Source organism: Salminus brasiliensis, chromosome 6 (genome assembly GCF_030463535.1).
Source record: "Salminus brasiliensis chromosome 6, fSalBra1.hap2, whole genome shotgun sequence".
In the NCBI taxonomy this organism is placed as follows: domain Eukaryota; kingdom Metazoa; phylum Chordata; class Actinopteri; order Characiformes; family Bryconidae; genus Salminus; species Salminus brasiliensis.
This window is the reverse complement of record NC_132883.1, coordinates 8,299,016-8,325,788: the sequence shown is the minus strand read 5'-3', so window position 1 is coordinate 8,325,788 and position 26,773 is coordinate 8,299,016. Positions and strand designations below refer to the sequence as shown.

Genomic DNA, 26,773 nt, shown 5'->3' with positions numbered 1-26,773 from the left:
CCTCCAGGCCGCGGGGAGGCGCTGAGCTCAACCCCTAAACCTGCTGTAGCGAACAGGAGCACAGGACACACACACACACACACGTGTCGAGACTGTTCTTGGTCGGAAATTCAGTGTTTAAATAACTATCGTTATCAAAATGCCTAAAGTAAAAGCTGAGAAGAAATCTCGACAGCACCAGGAGGTGAAAACTCAAGGTAGGGGTTCCTGAAGCTTGTCAAAATAGTGCCCCTGTTCTGTTCTTAGCTGGACTGGCTTCTTGATCAGCTGTTCTCAGCGGTGCTCAGTGGTACTGGTTAGTTGTGGGCGAAGTACAGAACTCTAGTACTTGAGTGGAGGTAAATATGCTCTTTGTAAAATATTACTATTAATAAGCCCTAGATTTACTAGATTTCAAGTATGAAACTTTTTATAATTTTAAATGTATTTCCAAAATATATAAACTGTAGCTAAAATCATTGAGGTGTCTGATTTAAACGTGTCCCTCGTAAAGTTTTGACGTTTTGTTAAATTCTCAAAAATGGTCAGTGCTGCAAGGGCCTTTATTACAACTGCTAAGCTGTGATTGGACGGTCTACGTTAAGGGGCGTGGTTTAGCGAAAGGCGCACCTTTTGTTGTTTTGAGTCCAAGTGATGAGTTTCGAGGGAGTCAGTTTATTAAAGAATCGATTCCACGCGAGTCCTCACCATGAAATGAACAAGATAGTTAAGCACCCTGTTCTTCACTCAGTGAAATACAACTGACTTACTGGCATCAGCATTAATGATTTAAATTGTGGTCTAATCAAATCAGATAAAAGGTAAAGGTGCACGTATTTGTCACTGTACAGCGAAATGTGTCCTCCGCATTTAACCCATCTGGTAGTGAACACACACTCACACACACACATGTGTTAGGGGCAGTGAGTACACACACACACCCAGAGTGGTGGGCAGCCAACTCCAGCGCCCGGGGAGCAGAGAGGGTAAAGGGCCTTGCTCAAGGGCCCAACAGTGGCAGCTTGCCGAGCCCGGGAATCGAACCCACAACCCTGTTATCGATATCCCGGCGCTCTAACCGCTGAGCCACCACTGTCCCACCACAGATGCAGACTAGACAAGAAAAGACAAGACAACCAATTGTACCATTTGAGGCCTGATTTGGCCTCTGCCTTAACCGATCCATGCAGTGAACACACACATACACACTAGTGATCAAACACACACTGTGACGGTGAGCACAGATGCCTGGAGCGGTGGGCAGACATTGCTACGGCGCCCGCAAAGCAGATAGGGTGAAGGGTGCTCAAGGGCCCAACAGTGGCAGCTTGCCGAGCCCGGGTATCAAACCCACAACCCTGTCATGAATAGTCAGGTGTTTCCAGTACTCGCACACCTGCTTAACTTTCATGAGTAAAGGCCGTCACCGATTAAATGCCGTCACTTTCTCCATCCTTGTTTCAGGGATTATGTTCAACACTGGCATTGGTCAGCACATCTTGAAAAATCCTTTGGTGGTCAATGGCATCATTGAGAAGGTAGGTCCATGTTGAGCCTGATCTTTATAAGAACATATTATTGAACAATCATAGTAGATGAAGATGGACCACTATGGAAACTGTGGGATGATGATGATGATGATGATATCTATTATTTTTCAACTAAATAAAGTGCAGATATTGTAGTTATCCAGCATCAGATGAATATCCTGCTTGCTTTTAGGGATTAAACAGAGTGTAAAGTGTTAGGGACTGTAAAATGATTGGGCATGAGAACACAGGTTTTAGTCAGTACAGTTCAAACAAATCTGCTGTGTCTCATACATGTTAGTAAAGGGAATTATTAAAGTTTTTTTGTTTTTTTACAATGTTGTCTTCTCAGGCAGCCCTAAGACCAACAGATGTGGTCCTGGAAGTGGGACCTGGAACTGGTAACATGACGGTGAAACTTCTGGAGAAGGCCAAAAAAGTAAATATGCTTAAAGTAGAGGATGTATGGTTTATGCTGTGTATCTGAACATCAACGTAAAGCCCATGGTTTCTTTCTGGAAGGTAGTAGCTTGTGAGTTGGACACCAGGCTGGTAGCTGAACTGCAGAAGAGAGTGCAGTGCACGTAAGTATCTTTTGAGTTTTGCTGTTTTATTATTATTCTTTTTTTATTTGGCGAATCAGACTTTTAATGCAATGTATACTCATCTCAGTCTAAACTAACTTTCACAGGCCCATGCAGACGAAGCTTCAGATCCTAATCGGAGATGTCCTAAAGACAGAACTGCCATTCTTTGATGTCTGTGTAGCAAATTTACCATACCAGGTAATAATCCAGCATTTATTTTTTGTAAATAACCTTCTGATTTCTTCTGTGTTTTAAGCCAAATTTGTATTTGCATTCTTCATTATTTTGCAGATATCTTCACCTTTTGTGTTCAAGCTGCTTCTTCACAGACCTTCTTTCAGGTATGAATTTCAGCATTTAATTAATATAAATAAGTATAATATCTATACTCTGTACTGAATGATACTATGGCAAATGCTATGTTGCTTTATTTTATTACACTTCTCTCAGCTGTATTAACGCTTGCTTTTAATCATTTTATATTTCATCTGGTTTGAAATTAAGATAATAAATTGTTTGCCAAACTGCCAAAAAAGTTTTGTTTAACTTGGGAAAACTTTGTCCAACTCTACAACCAAAACTGTAGCAAGGTTACTAGCGTTTAATAAAATCTTTCTGTTTTATTGGGAAATCTGGAGGAATCTGATCCAAGTACCTTAATACTGACAGTTGGCCCATTCCAATCTGATCTTTGTGTTTTCATAGATAACCACAATTTAATTAAGATGTGCTGCCAATTAGTACCACTTTTTTTAGTAAACAGTTGTCAGTGTGATATTTTGTTTTTAGCCTACATTTCAAGTGATCATTTTGTAGTATGATAAATATATTTCAATACAATATCAGATCTCCTCAATCATTTAGTTTTTAAAATGCTCTTAGTTTAATGAAGCTGCTTGGTGCCAGTTTAAAACCATAAAGGGTGTGCTGTACTCCCATGCCGGGAAAACTGAGAATATCCAAGTCAAAAGGCTACAGTTACAGGTATTGGATCCATTATAACAGGGCTGGGAAACTGAGGGCTGTGGTCTAGCACAAATTGCTGATTTCTCTGCTCTAACATGCATACTAAACCTGATCATTACTAGTGAGTTAAATCCGGTGTGCTTGAGCAGGTAAAGCATAAAACTGTGTATGAGTCGAGCACTTCAGGACTGGTGTAAAATGTCAGGATCGGATAGGATTGTCTTGCATTCACAGCAAAGTTTATCTTGAATAGCCTTCAGTTTCTGCAGTCTGCTTCAGTCTGGCTAAACTGGAGTATTGTTTGTCTGAAAGGTGTGCAGTGCTCATGTTCCAGAGGGAGTTTGCCATGCGGCTGGTGGCAAAGCCCGGGGACAAGCTCTACTGCAGGCTGTCCATCAACACGCAGCTGCTGGCCAGGGTGGACCACCTCATGAAGGTCAGTCAGCTTTGCTGCTTCTGCTGCTCTCGCATGCTAATCAGCACTAGCCAAAGAATATTGATCAACAGGAACATAGATTAGATTATCTGTGTTTCTGGATGTTTCAAGCACAAACAAGTCTTGAACAGCACCATCAGATGTGTAAACAAGCCTGATGGATGTTGGATTTTAGTGTGTCTACTGATCAGAATTGACATAATTGAAAACTTGTATATTGGTCATAATGTACACAGATTTCATTATTGAAGATACAGAGTGGAAAAGGTTTTTTGTCAGTACAGTTCAATACAAATCTGCAGTATCTTATACATGCTAATCAAGGGAATAAATAGCATATGTAAAGTATTTACATTTAAATTGACATCGAAGGCATTTAGCAGACGCTCTTCTTCAGAGCGACTTAAAGAAGTGCTTCACTGTTTACTCACAAAACACTCTTAGCTAGTTTGTATAGACTAGGATCCAACATACCTCCAAACATTAGATGCTACTAAATACAAAAATCAGTATGAAGACCACAACACTCTGCACCACACTTCACCCAAGTACTCTTGGAAGAGGTGGGTCTTTAGTCGGAGTTTGAAGACTGTTTTATATTATTGTCTTTTCAGGCTGCCCTAAGAACAAAACTATGGCATCCCGTTTTTTGCTTGCTTATTTCAGGTGGGGAAAAATAACTTCAGGCCTCCTCCTAAAGTGGAGTCCAGCGTGGTCAGGATAGAGCCAAAGAATCCACCACCACCAATCAATTTTCAGGTTTGAATATATGGTTCTCATGAAAATTTAAAAGATGTAACTCTTAAGAAGTTAATTCTGGAGTCATTTTGGAGCATTTCTATTGGTCCATTTATTATGGCACAATGTTCCAATGTAAAGAACCAAATGAAAAATGTGTGAAAATGGAGAGACTAGGATTGTGTGTGACCGTGAGATGTCAGAGTGGATATGACCACAATGGCACTTAGTTTGCTTGTTTATATTTTCCTGTAGGAGTGGGATGGCCTTGTCAGAATTGCATTTGTAAGAAAGAACAAAACACTCAGTGCAGCTTTCAAGTAAGTACTTGCACAGTATTCTCTATGACTCAAAAGGCCTGTTTCCACCTGGCATTAGCGTGTGTTTTGTATATGCTTAGAATCGGGATCTACTTTGACCGGGTCCTGTTTACTCTTATTATTTAAATGTGTCCCTAGTGTGACCAGACCTTACCGATTTACTCTCCTGCATGAAAAGCACATCAATTATGGGGGTGTTTTACATCTGGCTTTTTTAATGCAGACAAGGTAAAATCAGAACATGGTCCTAGCATTAAAAACGCATGCTAATGCCAGGTGTACAGGCTCAGAGATCTGTCAGCTGGGTTTTGAAAAACAATCGTGAAACAGTATTAACTATGTTTCACGATTTTAAACCTTTTGTGTTTTGTAGGTCTGCTGCTGTTGAGCAGCTTTTGGAGAAGAACTACAGAATTCACTGCTCCGTTCACAACATAGTGAGTAAACACTGGTGCCTCTGTGTTTTTGGCTGTGACTCAGAGATCACATTAAAATAAATGTAGCTCTGCATTACTTTACATGTTGTATATAATTAACATGTGATGCACATTTAAGTTAATATATCGCATCCTATGATAATAGGAAGTACCACAGGACTTCAGCATTTCTCAGAAGATTGAAGCTGTTCTTCAGGAATCAGAGTTTACTGAAAAGCGAGCACGATCCATGGATATTGACGATTTCATGGTGTACGTAAATTTATGTTGCAAACATGTCCATTGTTTACTTGAGCATTCGTTCATCGGTTTCTTCTGTGTGCTTAAGTTTAATCTAAGTGTAGCTTAGATTAATAATGTTCCTTTCTGTCTCACAGACTTCTTCATGCGTTCAACTCTGCTGGGATCCACTTTTCATAAGGACAGTGCAATAAGCACAACTACAGTATGTTTGGACTGAATATTGATGCAGTTGTTGAACTCCCGATTGGTGATTCTCTTCGTTGTGCCTCCTTGAGCTACAGCCTGTATGTTATGGTCAAGAGGATTGTCACTTCCTTTCTCTTAGGTTTAGGAGTGATTTTTACAGGTAACACCATCTCCAGGAAAGGCACATGCACGTTGTATGGATGTGCTGCGGAGGGTCTCTGTGCTTCACTGTTCCAGATGAACAGTGTGGAGGATGTGTATTTTATAAAGGACAGTAATTCTCAGTATCTGTTTTCTCAAGTACTGGGAACAAATAACCTTCCAGTATCGTGTACTAATTTAAAGTACCCTTCTCCCAATACAAATCATTCATTTGCTGTTGGAACAGTTCTCAGAGCATCTCTTTTCTTCTTTGGTTACATAAACTTTAATATGTACATACACTGTATGTTCAAATGTTTGTGGACACACCTTCTAATGAATGCATTCGGCTGATTTAAGCTGTACCTATTACAGCAGTGCAAATGCACACACAGCTCATCTAGCCCCTGTAGAGAAGTACTGTCAATAGAATAGGACTCTCTGGAGCAGATAATCATGAACCCATAATGTCCCCCAGCATTGAGCTGTGGAGCAGTGAAACCATGCTCTATGGAATGATGGTGCTCCATCTAATACCTAATACTTCTAGGATGGGTTGGGGTGGTGATCAACATCCTCACTCATGCTCTTGTTGCTGAATGCAATTAAATTAAATTGAGGGGGACATGAGCAACGTTGGCTTTTCTACAATCTGAACTTTGGACTTGCCCTTAGGAAGCAACTCTTTTAGCCCCTTGTTTTATGGGAGAGCCCCTAGCCCTAGTTGCCAACTATTAACACTTGCATTCATTTATATTCTCCCGGTTGTTAGTATACATGATCAGCCATAAGATTTAAACCTCCTTCCAAATAATGTGTAGGTATGTCTTATCCCACCCAAACAGCTCTGCCACTTGCGTGGACTCCACAAGACATGGCCAGAGTTATGCTGCATTAGAATTTTTGTGGACAAGACGGGTTAGTCTTCACTCCCCATGAACATCAATAAGCCTTGGGTGGACTTTTGGCAGGTACTGAACACTAAATACTGGGAACACCCCACAAGAGCAGCTGTTTAGGGCATGCAGTCATCTAGTCATCACAGTTTGGCCCTTGTCTCAGATTCTTATGCTGGCCCATTTTCACATCAACATCAAGAACTAACTGTTCTAATATATAGATCCCACTTCTTTACAGGTGCCATTGTAACGAATGAAAGTTATTTAGTGGCTTTGGTTTAGAATTGTTAAAACAAGCACAGAATCAGTCATGAAAAGCCCATACATTGTTTCAGTCTGCTGCTAACACAGCATTATCCAGTAATTGACTACACGATTCTGTGTGTGAGCTGGCAGATGCCCCCAGTTGGCCAGACCTAGGAAAGCAACACAATGGGCTAAGTGTGCCTGCTTTGACTAGTAAACATGGGTAACTTTGCCACTGACAGGTTTTAATCTTGGGTCCCCTTAACTCACCCCACAATTAAACTACATTCATTAATGTTTGCCCAATTGTCTTGATTATAGTTTATCTGATTCCCTATAAAAATAAAGGCTAGATTATCAAGGATTGTTTAGGCAAGCATATGCTTCTTCTAAACACAGGATACCCCAGTCTTGTCCTTCATTCCACTCTTGAAGGTCTGCTGTCAAAAGTATGCTGTATGCTGTCAAATTAAGCATCTGTTATTAGTTTGTTAAATGTGTTTTATCCTGGATTTGAAGAACCCTGCAGAAACTGACTGTGCAGGTCTGTGCACGCAAGTTGGCAGATGCTCTCAGTTGGCCAGTGCTTTTGGAGATTGAAAAGAGAGGACTATAAGCCAACTGTGCTTACTTGGACTAATACACATGGATGACTTAAGCACTGCCAGGATCTGAACTTGGAACCTGCCAATAGGGTGAAAGCTTTAAGTGAGAATCTCCTAACCAAGAACTCTATTGCCCCAAACACTGCAATACAATCAAGATCAAGTAAACTCCATTAGTCTGAATAGTATGGGTACCTCTTTCAAAACACTTGAAACTGAGCAGGTGCCATGTCCCTTTCTAATTGCTTGGCTGCTACATGATTGCCTTGTTGTCTTTAGAAAGACTGAGTAGGCGGAGACTAGTTCATCGCAGTCTGCCTGCCCCTGTATTTCCTTTCTCTGCTCTGGCCCTACAAAACCAAGAAAGCACAAAGACTGATACAGTATAAATGCCTGCCCCCAAAAATCACATGAGACTTGTCAAATCAATGTTTATTTAGCCACCATTGACTTTGGTGCCAACAGTGAAAAATGTCAGCTGTAGGTGAGTGTTGTGACCTAAATAACAATTAATAGCTTCTTGTCCTAATTCTGTTTTTTGTTTATTGTTACAAATGTTGCTACTGGATGGTGTAGAATTTTGGAAGTATTAAAATGTAGAAAGCAAAAGAGAGGAGTGCTTTGTGCAACAGTTACTTTGCCAAAAATCAGAAACATGGTATGATGAGAAGAGAAGCGTTCTACAGCTGGTCAAACAGAACATCAGTACACCAGTAAAGCACATCAGTAAAGAAAATGAAAATAAAGAAAACAACGTTATAGTGATACTAAAAACAACCCTCACATTTGAGCCTATTAATCTTCACTACCATTCACTGACCTCAGCTCTACTTCCACCTCTGCGTAGCAGCAACCTTCTTTAAAAACATACTAAACATCAAAAAATGTTAAAAAAAAACAAAAAACAAAAAAACCCAAAACAAACAGTGGGACTAAAACGAACACTATAAATGACATAATGGACCCTCCAATGGGAGACAGTATAATAACATGTCTATGCAGTGCTGAAGGAGATTCACTGACAGACTCCATAGAAACAGAGTTATGTAAAGTGCAGATGGGTCTGGTCTGGTCTGGTCTGTCATGCTGGTAACGGTATTAAATGCTCATGCATAGAATTGAACTTCAAAAGAAGAAGAAGAAGTGGTAACAACCCCTAAAAGAGTGGACCAACAGCCATTTAGCTAAAATTTAAAAAAAGTAAATAAATAAAATTAAAAAATAAACAAAACATTTCCCAAGTCTTACTTCAACCAATCTCAGAAAAAAACAAAACATGAATTCACCTTCCTTAATCCTTTCCTGATGAAGTGTTCGTACAGCTGACTTGCTGATCTTGAAGAGCTGTTCATTGCAAATATATATGCCAGATGTTTCATCTCTAGGTCAGCACATGAATGGAACTAATGGTAGACATCGCTTGAAGATCAGCAGTCAAAGCAGTTCAGTACACGAATGCAACCAATGGTTTGAATATTAAGCAAAAAGAATTTCTGGAGAACTCCTCTGTACTCTAGGTCATCTAGCACAGATCCTTCTTGTTGTTGTTTGTATGTTTTAGTTTCTTTGCTGAATCTGCTTCATTGTAAAGCGCTAGGTGTCTAGCAGTCATGCTTGCGCCGTCATGGCCTATAGAGCACGAGGTCTTTTGGGATTGATCTGCTGACTGGCTTGCTCCTCTTCCTGCAGGGCCGAGCGGAACGACCTCACTTTATCTGTCCAATGAAAGCAGACACATTCAAGCTCTTAGTAAAAAACACATCAAATGAAAACCTGCATTACAGAACATTTATAATTTCTGAAAATATAGAGACATTGTTAATTAAATAACGAAAGACTAAATGGATGAATGGAGTCACCTCTGAGCTCAATCAGGATCTCAATCTTTTGGTCAAGAATCTGCTCAAGCTGGGACGAGTAGGTGTCTACATCGTAATCCACCTCCTCAGTCATCTCCAGGAGAACCTTCTCATCCTCCAGCCACCTGATTGATTCCTGTACATGAAAAAACACCAAGCTTAAATAAAATCTAAAAATAAATAAGTACTGATTATAGACGATTCCTGCGTTGACACAATTAAAAACAACATTTATACAGCTATGTACAGATGTCATGTTAGGTTGTTCCCCATGGGCTGAGTTTACCTTTGCTTTTTTCCAACATTTTAAACACCATGCAGCACTACATGCAAGCATGGCCAGTTTTACAGTTATCTTGCACATCTGGTATCATCGGAATCCCTGAATCTCCTGTCAAGGTATCTCCATTGGGAGAAACCTTAGATTTGCCCCTTTAATTCTCTTCTAAACAAAACTTCAAATCATGTTGATGCTCCACTGATTATAACAGGGAGAATGGAGTCTCTGCAACTGCCACCCCAGGCCATTTAACAGTTTTTTTTAAAAAAAAAAAACCCCAACCCAAAACAGTTTACTAGAACCAGTAAGAGCAGAATGCACACTGAAATGTAATCTGACTGAATCTCACTCCACACATTAGCACCAACAATGGTGCTCAATGAGAATATCAACTCTGCAATTACATTCAATACTGAGACTTGCTTTCTGCTGCACATACAACTAAAATATAACACTAACCCATGTTCAATGCATAACTGGACACCCAAGATGTACGTGCAAAGTGTAAATATCAGTCACCTGGAACACTGCCCGGTGATCCTCCAGGACTTGCTCTTCCATCTCCACCAGCTGGGACACTGCTTCATGGAAGGTGAAGAGCTGAGGGGACACTTCCTCTTCCTACAAAACATGATGGTCATTTTTAGTAATGAACTGGCTATCATTATTCTGTAATCTGCTATATTTAGACCCGATCACAGATCACAGCAAAAGCGGACGCAACTTTAGGTTAGATTTCCAACCCTTCACTTTTTCACTTATATGATAAGCATATGATGTAGTTGTGCTAAAAACTAGCCAGAGAGTCTAGTTTCACTGCAGTCCTAGTGCTTAGATGTCATTATAAATAGGCTACAGATAGGCTCCCTCCTTACATTCTGTTCACATAGCAGCTTGAGGTCATCTCGTTGAGGGGAGTTGCTCAGCTCCCACTCCTCGTCCATGATGTCCAGTTGGTTGATGGCGTTGATGTTGGGTCGAACTCCTTCTGCCACAGCATTGGGGTCCACGGTCAGTTCCTTTACTCTGTAGACACACAAGGAGCAGTTTTATATTTACTCTAGGTTCTGCAGTGACTGCACTAATGTAAATGACACCATGCACAGAAAAGAAGGAGGCTGCAATCACTAATATAATATAATAATTTGACAGTGTTCTCAGATACTATTTACCAAAAGAGCAAAACAAATTCAACCACTTAATGTAGTGATTGCTTCATTTAGTTCATCTGACTGCTTATGGTGTCATCATGTTCCCTCAGAACCCCACAGTGATTTTATTACTTTAAGCAACAAAAGGTTAGACCAGCAGTGCCCCCATGCTTCCAGAGATCAACCACCCTGCACCATGTGCTTCCACCCCCGATCTTACACAACTGCTGCAGTCTCCTCAGCCTCATCAGGAGCACAACAATAGTACAGCCAGGTGTTTCACATCAGGGCTAAACTAGTGGGCAAAATGGTAAAAAAAAAAAAAAAGTAATAATGACGCAGTCTTTAAACACTTGAATGCTTCTAATATTTGACATTTTGGAAGAGACTACACCTACCAACAGTGTCACATTTATACACCATGCATCACTACATCTAATTAAGCATAGCCAGTTATGCAGTTATCCTGCTTGTCTGGCATCAGGAGTGGTACTCCGTAGAGCTGGGCAATATGACAATATTTTATCATTGTGATATATTTTGTTATGATAACATGCTTTTCTAAGCATATTGAAGATACTGTTAGTGATTAATGAACACTGATCAGCTGCAAGTTTTATTACTAACAGTGTAATTAGACTGGTTTAATTAGATGAAGAGCAGCAGATGTAGTGGTTACTGATGTTTTCAGTCTGATTACATGTATTGTCATAAATATTGTGTGTCATGAAAAAAATAGTGGTATTTTTACCATATCGCCCTAGCCCTAGAACTCAGAATCTCCAGACCACTGCTATATTTTTTTCTTACATATTTATTATGTCTGTATATTTTGTACTTTTTTTAATTTAGGGTTATTTATTTTATTTAGCAAAGCTGCGTCTTTGCTTGTTTTATATATTATACCTTATATTCGATACTATTGTTTCATACGAGTTAACAGTTTTCAAAGCATGTCACTGCAAGTTGTATGGTGTATGACTATATGACAAAAAAAAAAACATTGACAGATATGCCGCTTTAATTCTCTTTTTAACAAAACATGCAGTCAGTTAGAATTCTTTAAAGGAATGGACCAGTGACAAACAAAACTTTTCACATAAAATTGATCCACCAAGACTTGTTTGATGCTTTATTTTGCCTCTTTGCTTAAGAGAGAGAGCAGAGAAGTCATACTATCTTTGCTCATATCAAATCATTCACACAGCTGAAACCTACATTATGTAGAAATGTAACCTTAAAATAACTTCAAAATGATGCTGATGCTCCACTGACTACTGCACTGCTGCTACTACACTATTTGTGGAGCTACACTACTTTGGTGGAGCTGCACAGGGTCTCTCGCCAGAACATATTAGTGTAAAATCATGTCATATAACTACCGCATCAGCCCCTCTATTACGTCTGCTGAACTATTCCTTTAATAAGGTAAAGGTGCACGTATTTGTCTCAATACCCGCAAAATACTCAGGAAAGCGTACTGCTGCAGAATTTGTGCTTCGATGGAACTAAAGTGTGCAGGATAGTAGATCTCCAAGAGTAAGGTTAAGCATTTTCAGGTTAGATTGGGTGTTTTTTCTGCCACAGAAAAGGAGAGGAAGCCATCACAACAACAATAGCACTAAAAAGGCACAGCACACATGCCCAGGGTTAAAATAATGAAATGAAAACAGACTAAAATTGGTGGGAAGGCAATGAAAATTATTCATTAAAGCACATCACTCAAAATGAGACAAAGAAGCAGAATTAGCTACTACACTAGAACGCACAGTGCCTGCTCAAATGGCAGGCTGTACATTATCAAGGTGCATTGCAATGCATGAAGGTGAACGTCCCTTCTTATGCATCATGGGTCAAAAAAACAGCCAACAGGATGTGACCAGAAAGTGAATGGCATGAGTGTGCTTGTAAGGCAGGTGGGTAGCTGAATTAATAGGCTTGTGCTCATACTCATAGGTGGGGGAAAGCTCAGAGCGACTTCCCGAGCCCCCCTGAGAGAACGGGATGTCTGAGGGACTAATCCCAAACTCCTTTACTCTGGAAAATCCAGGAAGAAGCAAGAAAGACAGCCGAAGACAGAGAAAGAGGAGAAAGAGCAGAAGTCAGGATACAGCCATTTGCCCTGCACAGGACATCCATTAGTAGTAAATATTTAAATAAAGATTAGACCATTCAAAAAGGGTCCCTGAACTTCTCTGCACATAAAATGCTTTCTATTCTCTTCACTTTGAGTTGTTTCAACTCAACAACAGAAAAGCAGCACCGGAAATATTTACTCTACATTTTTATTGAGGAAAATTTAGAAAATAAGCAAACACTTAATAGTCCTACCTGTTAGCATAGCGTAGTGTATTTAAAGTGTTTTCACAGGAAGCCATTCCAGGAGAGATGGTGGCAATCTAAACAGAAAAAAACAAAGCCATAACGAGAGCTGCAGTTTGTTCTACACACCAGAAGTCAACTGCATTTACTAAAGAAGACTGGGCTTCCCTGAATAAAGAGCTGTGTGGAACAGGGAGTGGCTATTTACCATGCATGTCCTGGAGTTCTCCCCAATGAATGAGTCTCGGAGCACCTGAGTGAGTTTACTGGCTCTGAATGGTGTGTGTGGTTTGTTCCGCCCCAGGGCTCTAATACACTCCTAATGAAGAGAGGATAGCAGAGTTTTAAACAATAGTATTTCACAAGAAAAGATAGCAAAGCATTTTAGCAGGACATAAGTTAGTTATTGTTGCTTTCATACAAAAACCTTGTGTCTCCAACATGACAGATTTACAGGAGAAGTAAAAATAATTATTCATTTCCCCCCCAGAAATGTCACTTTGTGCTTTTTTTGTTTATTTACAAATCTAAATTTGTATGTGCCTGCACTCTTCACTGATGTCTCACTGACCTTCAGTGCAAGCAGGCTCTTGTTGATTTCGGCTCCCTCCAGACGCGTTTGCCGGTCAGCACTGGATGTGTCAGCTCCGCGCTCATTTCCTGCCAGGTCGATAAGTGAGAATTTGCCATGCATCTTTGCCTTTCTCCGCAGAATTATCTGGAAGACGGCATGGCTCCGGGACGAGTGGGCATTGGCAGAAGTCTGTCCCGATGTTCTGAAAAAGTAGAGGTGAAGGTCAAGATTACCTTTAATCTCTTATTATTAAGAGATTAAAAGTGAACTAATTTCATCAGGGGTTGGGTGGGACCACAGAAATATACTAAAGAAGAGGTATATGTGATTCTTTCCTAAATGAGAGACGAATCAGATCTTTCCAAATCAGATTTGAGTCACCTTTATATGTGGGCCTTGATCCAAGATACATATCAATATACATACCAGCATGGGCAGTGCGTGAGCAACCATTAACATGACAAAAGACATCAGTGTGTTCACGATAAAGACACAAAATCGTAAATTTGTAATATAAATCTAACCTAAGTCTTTGCTTATTATGTGTGCACAATGTCAAAATGTATTTTGAGTTCCTGGAGTTACCTGCAGCTGTTCCCAACCTCAATGAGCTTGAGGACATCTTCAGTGCATTTGACCTCTCTCTCCTGCAGCCCAACCACCTGCACCTGCTGTTTCCCGTCCTCCAACACACGCAGCTTTGCCTTACGATTCAGCAAGTCAAACACCTGGACACCAAAACCAATGCAAACTAAGGAACAATCCCATTTTTTACATGCTTGCACATTACAATGATACAAGAAAACAATCTTATATTTATTACAGCAGTTAAAAACACTTGACAAGAGCCAAATACCTTTCCACTGTAGATTTCAAAGAAGGTTGCGTAGACTTGAAGTTCCAGCTTCTTGTAGTTGGGTTTCTTCAGCATGAGGAAAACATCCCGAGCTATATGTGGTAAAGAGCAAATGAAAGGGCTTAATTATGAGGACAGCCGAATCACTGGTTCAAAGTGGTCCAGCTGCAACAATCTCTTAAATAAAAGGGTTACCAGCTAATGCGTAGATTCCTTTTGAACAATCCTGATTCTTTCCTGAAAAATCTCCACCCATAGTCTAGAAAAAGAAAAAAATGCCAGGTGAATGCAGCTAAGGTTGAGCATAGATATGAAAACAAGCAAAAAAGAAATGCATAAATGATGTTTCCTCACATGCGTTTTTCCACTTCCAGTTTGGCCATAGGCAAAGCACGTGGCCATTCCTCTCTCAAAGATTGTTTCCACCAGAGGCCTTGCTGTAAACCTACACACAACAATTCCATACATTAAAATGCATTTCATTTTCTGCCTACAATTTCACCAAATTTGCCAAAATTGACCAGTAACGAAAAAGTCACCTGTAAACCATTTCATTCGTTGCACTGTCATCAAAGGCATAATCAAAACGAAATGTTTGGTTCTCTAGAAAACGCGTCAGGTCCACTTTCTGCTTTGGCTCATGGACCATGACCACATCTTTACTGGGGATGGTGATGACATCTAGTTCCTTTCCGGTGAGTTCTACAACACAAGAATGATAACACTTACACATAAACCGCAACTCACGCAACCACACACAGGATCACATGCTCAGAGTCCGATGAAGTCGCCTTTACCTTTTTTGTTGAGAGGACGCTTCCTTACACAAACACATATTCGGTGCTCTTCAATCTGCCGGAATAATATCAAACAGTTTTGTTTAGCTATGAATTCCGATCACTACCGAAGCAGCAATTTAGGTCAAGTTTCCACTTTCTTTTAAGTGTCTCTGTATTAATATGTTATTATATAACTGTGTATTAATATTCCTCATTAACTATCCCATGTAATTCATATGTAACTACTGTTAATGTGGTCACTGTTACAGATGCAGTACAGCTTGTATGATTACATGTATATCAATCTCAGTTGTGACTCATTTAAGTACACAGGACTATATACCCTCATCTTATTACACATGTATAACTACATTGGAGAAAATGTGCTGTTACTACTGAGAAACACGACACACAGTGTCGGATGGAATTTACCTTCCAGCCATTCATGCAGGAATTACACACACACCAGTGAGTAAAAGCACACAGTGGACAATGAGTGCATGTGTCCAGAGAGGTGAACAGCCTCTGCTGTGGCACCCAGGGAGCAGAAAGGTTAAGGGCCTTGCACCGGGACCCAACAGAGGGAGCTACTACTGTAATCTATTTGTAACAGTGAAGTAGTTATACTGCTGCTGCAAGGATTAGACATGTTTAATTACATAGTTATTAGATACACTTAATAAAGTGAGACCTAGGTCAGTTCTACAGGTAAAAGAACTACTCGTTTTAATTTGGTTTAAATGACAAACTAAAACCCTGCACCATACAAGTCCAGCTTTTATATTTTATATCTAAGACAGCATCTGCACATCAGTTCACACTTACCAAATCAGCTGTGGTCAGCGGCCTGTAGTCCAGGCTCGCTCTGAAGTCTCTGATCATCTGCATTATTTCATAGTTGGGGACTGTCGTGTCAACCTCCTTCAAAACAGAATGTACATGCAATTTATACTACAAGCTGCAAGATACACTTGCAATGCTACTAAAATGAAAGAATAAAGGACATACGGTGGGATAAAATCAGCAAGCTACAAGTTTCTTTATTGTACTGATGTATGCTCAGCTCCTCCAAGCCAGAGCCTATAATCTTAAAACTAAAGATGCTTCAAATGGTTCTTTAAAGAAATGGCATGAAAGAAGCACCTTTGGTTCCATGAAGGACTATGTTGTATGTAAAAGAGGGAGAAGAACATGGGAAAGTTTACAAATGGTTATCATAGAACCATGTGTGGAATTTCTAGGGCATCGCACAAAGAACCATTTGAAGCACCTTTAGTTTTGAGAGTAATGTTAACAGCAGCAACTGAAGATCTCTGTTAACTGATGAGTGTGAGTGTTACACTGACCTGTGCTCTCTTCTCTCTCAGCTCCTGCTGCTGCAGTCTCCGCCTCTCTCTCTTCTCCTGCAATTTTTCCACCTCCTTCACACAGTTAGACTTCCTCCTCGCTGCCAAACATGCATGACAACACCGTCAGACAATTCTGACTAAAACAGATGCATTGGTCACTTCCTCTAAGAAAGGGCCTCTTCCCCTCATCTCCCACTCTATGCACGTCAGAGAGAAACAGGCAGACTGCATGCGTTCCCTTAGAGGTCACTGAGTGCCTGTGGCAGGTGGCACTCGGCAAAACCCAACAACAGGCCCTGTCTGTGTCATCTGACTGGCACTGAACAGCCCCTTTAATCGGACGATCAACACAATGATCTGGCAACATCCAAGTCATTTAAGACTTGAACAAACAGCAAACCACAAGGCAGGAGTGGAGCATGTGAGGTCATTCAATACAATCTGCTCCCTCAACTTAAACCAGCCAGAGACGAATCATACCTCCGATTCTGGACACAGCTTTAAACATATAAAAGTTTTATGGTGCAGAACATTTTAAATGAAGTGCATTTAGAACGACAATTAAATCTGAATGATGACTCATTCTGTCTTTTTGTTAATGTTACAGACAGCGAAATGGAGCCAATGACATTTACTCATATAGGCAAGTGATAGCCATATATGATAGCCAACAGCAAAATGCTTTATTAACATTAATTCAGAAGTCAGTTTGTGTGTGTATGGAGATTTAAACACTGCTCAGCCAGTCATGTGTTTGTTTATGCGTCCGGCGTTGGAGCCTGTTGACGAAGTGTCTGCATTCATTTGGTTTCCAGCGCTACTTTGTAAACTAACAAGATAAGTATTTATTTCAGAATTAAGTTTTCGTTATTTGTATACCACTGACCAAGAAAACTTATCTAATTAATTATTTTTATCCAAGCGGGGCTTGAAAGACAACTTTACTTTAGTGAAGGTTTTGTCAACAGAAACAGAAATTACATCCTATCAATATATCACTATATAATATATAGTAACTGTAAAAAACATATGGATGTACACAGGTACAGTAGCACTAATTTGTAAGCCTTCAGAATTTGAATACTTGAGAGACTACTTGAGTACTAACACTGTTTGGGTTTAAGTTTCATCACAAAGTCATACAGAACGAAAGCATGCAGGACAGCAGTACAGTTTAAAATGCAGCTGCTATATGTTTTAACAGTCTAAATCTGAGCACAGTGCCAAACATTCATTGTTAATTACATGACTGAGAAGGCAGTGGTAACATGAGTATTAGTGTTGATTATATCATAAATATGGTTGTCTTGTCTTGTCTAGACTATACCTCTGCATGTTGCTACATTGTTTAATAGATTTGTTTTTACTTTAGCCCTACAGTCATTTCAATTATTTTTATTTAGTTTGTTTCTTTCCTGCAGATAACTGAATATCCATTCATTAACTAATTATGGATACTCAAATATCAAAACCATTCAGAATGCATATTACTTACAGTAAAAACAATAATTGAAGCAGATAGATTACAAACCTGTTATAACTAAAATATCTATATGATTAATTATTATAATTATTCAGATCCTATATTGTTGCCCTACAGAACATTATAGACCTACAGTTTTATATAGCAACACAGTCTAAGGTTTATACCCTTAAGATGCAAGACACTGACATTTGTGCACTGACTTAATACCAGTTTAAGGCAGCAGCCAGACCAACATAAGCTCCACAAATTCAAAGCAAGAGGATTAATCAGTGCGGGAGCCAGGTCAGTGACTGCTCTACAGTAACTTCACTCTTCACAGAGGACCTGCTATAAATCACCCCCCGCTAGGAAGAAGCTCAATGATTACATACAAACAAGAATTAATTCCACAGTAAAAGGGATTGTGTTTTTTGCTTGTCCAATGAATATGAACAATTGGAGTTGCTAAATTTTGTGTCTGTAAAGTGTTGTATGTTGTACATGAAGTATGTAAAGAGATGTACTATGGTATTTTAGCACTAGACTGCAACAGAAAGAACTGCCTAGCTGTATAATAACAAAAACACTGCTGTGGGGTTGCAATAGGATACGTTCTCTGCAGGAGGCCAGCACTGGAACTTAACTACGTCCTGTGGTAAACAATGGAGTACTGTGTGATTACCGTTCTGCTGCTGTAGCTGGCTCTGCTGAGTTTGGGTTTGTATAGGTTGCGCTGGTTGCTGGGCAGGTGGAGGGGGGGCTGACTCTGGCTGCTGCTGCTGCTGCTGCTGGCCTGGTCGCGCCCGGGTAGAGCCAACTGAAAGTAAAACACACACACACACACACACACACGTGAGTAATGCACTTATGGACAAAATGACAGTTTTGCTTAGGACTGCTCAAAGCAATACTCCAACTATACCCTAGTCAGCAATACCAACAAAAAAAATCTTAAATACAATCATGCAAGCAAACATACCTCTATTGTCTCTGGACGGTACCTCAGCCTTTCCAGGAGCAATGGTTCTACGATTCTGCACAGCAGTTAAAACAAGAAATATCTTTCAGAATAAAACACAAGCACATTTTCTGAACCCCCCTCTTTTTCTTTTTTACACTAAAGTTTATCATTTTATTTATGTGCTTATGTTACTATATGTATACATTCTTGTCTTGTGTTTTCTTGTGTATACTACAGGTATACTACATGTATAAGTAAATCTGATGTAAACTGATCCAATAAATCCCCAAATGAGTCTTTAAATTAGACTGAGTGAAGTGGTAAAGATAAATATAACCACATACTAAATTTGGGATTTTCTACCAACCTTAGGGATCTTGTTTACTTTGACAGAACTTGGCGTGGGAGGGGGTGGGGTTATAGGGCTCAAGGAAATCTCCTCCTCTGGAGCAACATCTGGGTTCAGCGAAAATATACACTCCAAATCAATCTGTTTCACAAAACAACACACACACACATATATTAAAACCAGCATGTTCCAGCATGTACCTTTCTTATAACTAATATAGGTAGTAGTGCAAGGAATACAACAAGTAACACTGCATTCAGTCGACTTCACATTTTCAACTTTTGCCCACTAAATACATAAGCTTTACAAGAAACACCACAAATGCTAATTTAAAATCAGCATGTGGCGATTGGCAAACAAATACACTTATTACACAGACACTAAAGAGGAACAGATAGCTTCTTAAAAAAACATCGAAATTAACTGTTAAATAAGAGGTCACTAATACGCATTGTCCTGTCCAGACCTTGACCTATCACCGAAAAACTATTGGTAACTATTTAATTTTGACAGAGTGTTTCTCTTTAGCAGCATAACATTTTTAGCCTTTATGTTAGTGATAGCAATACGCTTCTCTAAGCATATTGAGGATACTGTTAGTGCTTAATAAACACTGATCAGCTGCAAGTTTCATTACTAACAGTGTAATAAGACTGGTTTAAACAAATGAGGTGAAGGAAATGTTGAATAAAAATCAGTGTTCAGTACAGGAGAGTATCTGAAGAGTAGTTTATAAGAATCTGTCGCTCCTGAGGTTTTTAGTCTGTGTTTACATGTATTGTGATAAATACTGTGTATCGCAAAAAAAGTCTTTAAATATCGTGATATAGTATTTTTACCATATCGCCCAGCCCTACCACCCAGCCAATCAGATGTGTGCTGCGACTGACTGAGGGAAAAGACAAGACACAGTGGTCGGAGAAGAAAGCGAGTCAGAGGAAGTTAAATTCACATGGCAGCTCTAAAAACAGAAAAGTGGAGCTTTAAGAACGGACAGACTCGTATGTGTTTATTCGTCTCACAGGCAGTTAACTGAGACATGTTCCCGAGACTAATGATAATTATTAAAAGCAGTAATGTCGAGCGCCACTATGACACAACTGAATGCCACTATGGCACGCCGCTATTATTCATTTTATAAAAAAAAAAATTAAAACGCATTGTTTTATTTTTTTATTTTACTTGAAATAAATTTATTTGCAGTACGGTATTAATAATTCCTCCAGTTCAGTGTCAAATTGACAATACATATTGCTGAAATTGTAATTGTATTTGCAATTACAAGTCACATTTATTTGCTGACTACATACAATGTTTTTTATAACTTAGCTTAGCTTTTTCAGGATACAGGCTATTGCACAGAATTATAATTTATGTTAGACATTATGATATTCCAGACCTCAGCTTGAGGAAATTCTCTCTTACTGGACGTTACTGAATTTTAATGAAATGTCCCTGTGCTAAAACATGAGTAGACTGATAAACTATTGTGATTTTCAGTTATTTATCTCACTGTTTCTAAGCTCTTTTGAGGGATGACTGAATTGATAATCTGCTGAGCAGTAAACATGTTCAAAATTGATAAGCGTAGCATCACAGTTGTGCTGAACACATTTCATTGTGTGGCATAATTCTAAATGTATGATTGTGTACTTAGTGTACTGAAAATGTTGAACTCACACCCTGTCATACTGCTCAAACTCAAGCTGTCTTTAAGAGTAACATTCAGCGTTTTAAACAGTGCAGTAGCTTTCCTTACCCTCTCAACATGGCACTGTTGTTCCATACATTATTAATAGTGTTATAAGCTTACGTAAGACTGTTGGGCTTACCTCTTTTCCTTTCGTGTCTCCGTTTTCTATCCACTCCACAGTAACACTTTCATTGTCTTCATTTAAAGAGGTCACCATGGCCTGATGTATTCGCCCTGCATTAAAGCAAAAATTAATTTGTAAGATTTAGGCTTGGCGCTCGGGAAAATGCTGTGTGAGACAGGTCGAAAGACTCGTCACACACTCCATCCAGCCTTCACAAAACGTATGCACTTTGGCAGGTATTTCTCCCCAGACACAGAACCCTAAGACCTGGTCTTTCCAAGTAAAAGGTGAGACACACAAAGCTCCTCTTCACGGGACATTTCTCAAGTTGTACTACTCAGTGCTGTAACATCTCAGGGGAGAACAGAGCAGAAACAGCAATGTCTCGGTATCCATTATTCAGCGCCATCCTCCACACACCCCAATCTCTGCAATTATTTAATAGTAGCAACAACAGAAATGTAACCAGCTCTACAGCAGCTTCCAACAAGGGCCAACTGGATATTTCATACGGTAGCGCAAACAATCCTACAATCTAAGAAAAATAAGCTATTCCTTCCCACCCGAGTCAAATAACGTCTCTATAAATCTACCAACACAACCTTTAGAAACCACTACAGTCAAACTCCTTAAACATTTAGGGTATAGAACAGGACACACACTTCAATTTTCGATTAAGTGTTTTGTGAAAAATGCTAGACAAATAAACTTGAATTTAACTAAAATTCCTCACTCATATTTTAACTACATTTACATTTATGGCATTTAGCTGACACTCTTATCCAGAGCGACTTACAAGGTTCCTCGTATCACAGAGGAGGGCCAGTGTAGTGTTAGGAGTCTTGCCCAAGGACTCTTATTGGTGTAGCGCAGCATAGTCACCCAGACCGGGAATCGAACCCCAGTATTCCACGTGGTGTGGTAGCACACTGGCAGGTAGTGGTGTTATCTGTTGCGCCACACCAACCACATAACTACACAACCTATAACATACTCATAACATCAACAGGTATGGTTGTTCTATCTATATTCAGAATTGATAGTTATTTACAATGTATTGTAAGATAATTTATAGCACTTATTATATCAGAGGTTCTAAGGTATGTATAGTGGTATGCAATGTGACGATATCTGATCGTATCGTGATTAATTGTTTTATCGTTAAGGCACAATATACTTTTCTGAGCATATCAAGGATATTGTCAGTGCACCGATCAGCTGCATGTTTCATTACAAACAGTGTAATTAGTGCTGATTAATTGGATCACTGTATTTAGCATGGGAGAGTATCTGAATAGTAGTTTTTAAGAGACTCTACTGAAGCATTTTCCCTGCGATCCTATATATCGCGATATCACATACAGCGAAAATGTGATGGAACACGTATTTGTACTGAACCATCACAGTACAGACGTCACTTTTGGTTCATTTGGAAGATTGATAAACAATGTGAAACCCAAGTTTACAAGCATGAGTTCCACTGTAAGCTGCCAGAATTGCATGGAATTGTGAGAATTGTAGTAGATTTACAAGTAGCACTATAGTAACTGTACTCGTTGTTGCTTTTTTTCCCATGGAACCAAATTCGTACAGAACCGTGTGGTCTGATCCCTAAAATGTGCTAAATCAATCCAGGCATATTTTAACACAAATCCAATTCTGATCCTTTGTTTTCACCACTGTCTCTAGTTGGCATCAACGGACATTACTGACACTGATGGTATTATTTATAGAAATACAAAAATCAGACCGATATTCAGCATTCAGGTACTCTAATCCAAATGAGGCAAAACTGGATCCATTTATGGGTCAAGAGGTTAAATCTGAAAAAACAACATGCCACACTAAAAAAAGTATTGGGAGGGTTGTTCTTTGTCTTGGACTTTTAAACCCCCATATCATTACCAAACGGGACAATGCAATTCATACAGGAACTTCACAAGAAGGAAGAGGGGGGTGTTAAAATGAACACATCCGTTGTGTAACGGAGTAGACTTGGGCAGAGAGAGCAATGACATAAATACTAAATCACATGGCAATACTATTTTAACCTCTAATGTTAGCTGCACAGATAGATCTCACACTGGTAAAACCTGGTGTTATTACATAAGGAACAGCAGTGATGTACATTATTCAAGCTGGGATAAGTCTGTTTACTTGCCCACATCCCAAATGTGGCAACAGTGTCGCTGAATGAGGCAGGGGTTGATAAAATCACGTCTTATCTTTGTAATATATTCAGTTTATGACTTCTTGCAGAGTTGCTGCTGCCAGAAAAGCTTTAGTTTAGACCCATCAGAGGGGCAAAGTTAGTAACAGCTATTTCAACATGCAGCACATTGTCTGAGGTATAATGGCCCACTTAATGTTAGCTAACATCAAGATGTTTGACAGAGTCAATAGCCAGTGAACATCATCATCATACCAGCTATTTGGAGCACTGCGCTTATAACATTGCTTTCACTCATTCTCTCTCCCATATCAGGCAAATAAATGCCATGTAATAACATAGTTAAACTGGTCAAATAAATTACTGAAAACAAACAATGATTGCTGATAGTTAAGTTACATCTGTTGTTCAGCAGGTTCAATTATTAAGTTGATTGTCTATGGTTGTTTTAATTAAAGAATTTGAACATAAATTGTTTCAATAACGCAGCTTACATCTCACTATTGACCCAAAAGTAGCTCAATCTGAACTCCAGGTCGAGCTCAGCAACAGCTAAAATCAGTTCTGTGTTGTCGTGTTTTTTTTTTTTTTACACATTTCTTTTGATTGTGATTTTAATTAGGAAACTTCAGTCTAAAACTTCACTCATCCTTGAACCAAATTTGAGATTACTGAGCTACTACCGAATGGCTGCCTTTCAAATGTATGTTGTTTATTTAATATGTCAGTTTTCTATGGATATCCTAAAAAGAGAACATAGAAATAATAGGAGATCATAGAAAAGTAGGGTTTGCATACATTAACCATTTGCTGAATTTAATCACTTGTTCCATCATTTAATAAACTGTTCCCTGAATTAATAAATCTCTTTCCTGAATGCAACAATTTGTTCTCCCAATTTAATAAATAGCTCTTTTTACAAGGGACGCTTTAGTTTAACTGACCGAGCCATTTAGATAGATAGATAGATATATAGATATATATATATTGTGAATTTCCCCACTGCGGGACTAATACGGACTATATTATCTCTTATCTTAGATAGATAGATAGATAGATAGATAAAAAGATAGACAGACACTTTATTGATCCGGAAAGGAAATTTAGCAGCCAGTAGCAATTACACAATACAGCACATTAATACAATACAATAGTAAGGGTGGTACAGTATTTAAAAAAAGTAGTAGATCAGGCACAGCAAAAAAAGATCAGATTATAAAAGACAGATTATATCAACTATATACACATATATATCTCCCTTTTTACAACGAGGTATCTAAATATTCATTTTCTACCTTGATACTTTAGGGGCTCCTTAGTTTACAGTGTAATGCCCCAATTCCCTAAAATGGAGCCATCTACCTTTAGTCCTTGCCCCATGACACAGAGAGAGGAGAGAGGAGAGAGGGAGATGCTTTGGGTATTTTATTTGTTGGAGGGTTTCTATGCTCATCCAGAGAGGGAGAGAAAAGCAGTATATTAGTTTACACACCCAAGTTTCACAGTGGTATCGATGGATCACGAAGGCTCTCCCACGACAATAATAATAAACGATTAATGCCAATACAATAATCTAAAAGCACAGCAGCTACAGTTCAACACGCTGGCATTACTGAACCATGGCCACACTCTGTGAAATCGCGTGAAGGGGTTTAGCTGCTCCTCAGAGATCAGTGCTGGGGTCTAACAACAGCAGGTAGCCGGGTTAGGTTTCCAGTCCGCAGCGGCCGCTGCTGTGTTGTGTGTATGTGGGTCGTTCGCTACCAGAGCAACAGAACCGAGAGCAGCGCCGGCTAACCGACAGCGTGCCCGGCGGAGTCCGTTCAAACGCGCTAGCATTAGCATTAGCACGTAGCCTAGCCGGCGCTGCGGCTAATCTAATCCAAGAAAGACTTCAAAGTGGAAACGTTAGTTTAGTTGGGTTAGCCCAGCTAGCTCGCGTTAACACCAGCGGAGGATCAACTCACCGTCGCTGCGTTTTATCTCCACGTACACGCCGACAACGATTCTGCCGAAGTTTACCGCCATGGCTCCTCGGAGACGAACACGGACGATTTTAACGCTGGTTTTGTTTGAAATCTTCACATTTGTTCCGTGTTGCTTCACCCGCGAGGCGGCCAGCGGGAGAGATACGAGGAGCGGGGCGGCATCTGCGCATGCGCAAGCCGCTCAACTTTGGTGACGATATATTTTGAATTGGGTGGATAGTGAGCAAACCGAGATAACGACAATAATTATTTTTTAAATATATAAATAATAATAACAATAATACTAATAATAACAGTTCTTATTAAGACATTATTAATATTATCTTATATATAAAAAAATATTTAAAAAAATAATACACAATATAATATTGCATATCGTCGCATATTGCATATTGCAAATCTCCAAAATTGTGACTTTACAAAAAAAGGCAAAAATGCTCCTGACTTTGAATAGAAGTTATTCTAAAATAAGTGTTTATTTCATGTTATTTAGAGCTCTTCTATTTCTATTGGTTTATTCACCCTATCAACAGCTACAGGGTTCAAACTATGGAGGAAACTAAAAACGGACGAAATGGAGATGTTTTTTCATGTTTTTCGTTGGACAGCAGCAATGTTATCATCATATTGTTAATCAGGCAGAAAACATTAACTAATCATTTAGGGGCTTGCTTGAGGACTCTAGCTGGGCCCTATTCACTACATAGTGTACTGCTTTGGGGTTCCCCAATTCAGCAATGCCTCGAAATCTACCCCAGCGCATAGTAATGCCCATAATTCATCAAGTAGTCTGGTTTGAAGATCTGTGTGCAGTATCTCTTAGGAAGACCAGTGTTAAAGACACAGCTTTAGTTAATATCGAATCCACAACACTGTGATCAATAACTTACCCCTCTACAGACCTGGGATGTGTCACACTGCATGGTAAATATTAGGGGTTTAACAATTCACAATTTTCATTTTTTGCTTCTATACGATATAGTGTGGTCTTAGTTTATACTAAGCAATACAACAAAAATATGGAGAGCCTGAACGTAGTGCCTTATTATGATATTAATTTTAATTATAATAATTTGCTGGCCACAAACTAATACAAGATTTAGTGTGCTTTTCCTCCTCGCTCTTGGTTTCGAGGTTTTGTTTTGTTTTTAAATGGAAGGATAGGCCCTTATCTTAAGCTGTCTAGTTTCATTTTGTTATACTTTTCTTTTCTTTTTTTTTTGCAATATAATATTAAATTGCTTGGCTCCTATTTGCTATTCTTCTACACAAAATGTTAAAACAAATGACACTTTATCCTCAAAAATCTATATTTTTATAAACCTATAGTGTACATACAGCATAAACAATTACATATCAAATAAAAACCAAAAAAATAAGAACCCCATATCAAAACAATCACAACAAAAAAAAAGTTCTGTGTATGTGAATGTGTGTGTATCATTACAGATAGAAAAGTACATCCACTTTCCCAGAAAGCAGGGCAGTCCCCAAGGGCCTCTTTCTATCACTTCTAATTCCAGGTCTCAGTTTACCCGTTT

General features: G+C 39.2%; 2 protein-coding genes across 3 annotated transcripts; one reads left to right on the top strand and one right to left on the bottom strand.

The window, feature by feature from the left end:
• Positions 1-61: 61 nt before the first annotated feature.
• dimt1l (DIM1 dimethyladenosine transferase 1-like (S. cerevisiae)) lies at positions 62-7,910 on the top strand. The gene is made up of 12 exons (XM_072681500.1): positions 62-197; positions 1,444-1,517; positions 1,861-1,947; positions 2,031-2,092; positions 2,200-2,293; positions 2,387-2,436; positions 3,374-3,497; positions 4,164-4,256; positions 4,491-4,555; positions 4,929-4,992; positions 5,138-5,244; positions 5,370-7,910. Exons 1-12 carry the CDS (start codon positions 140-142, stop codon positions 5,410-5,412), a joined length of 921 nt encoding a protein of 306 aa, XP_072537601.1. The 5' UTR covers positions 62-139; the 3' UTR covers positions 5,413-7,910.
• kif2a (kinesin family member 2a) lies at positions 7,730-25,381 on the bottom strand. Of its 2 annotated transcripts, XM_072681497.1 has the most exons (21): positions 25,212-25,381; positions 21,090-21,184; positions 19,276-19,398; positions 18,927-18,981; positions 18,630-18,764; positions 16,480-16,580; positions 15,959-16,054; positions 15,152-15,206; positions 14,894-15,056; positions 14,709-14,799; positions 14,550-14,613; positions 14,355-14,446; positions 14,084-14,226; positions 13,496-13,700; positions 13,133-13,243; positions 12,934-13,001; positions 12,553-12,639; positions 10,327-10,477; positions 9,971-10,072; positions 9,172-9,307; positions 7,730-9,027 (listed from the first exon to the last, which is right to left on the bottom strand). In XM_072681497.1, the coding sequence occupies exons 1-21, from the start codon at positions 25,270-25,272 to the stop codon at positions 8,942-8,944; spliced, it is 2,220 nt and encodes a 739-aa protein (XP_072537598.1). In that variant the 5' UTR covers positions 25,273-25,381; the 3' UTR covers positions 7,730-8,941. The 2 variants fall into 2 exon arrangements, with proteins under 2 accessions (XP_072537598.1, XP_072537599.1); XM_072681498.1 differs by lacking the exon at positions 12,553-12,639.
• Positions 25,382-26,773: the final 1,392 nt, after the last annotated feature.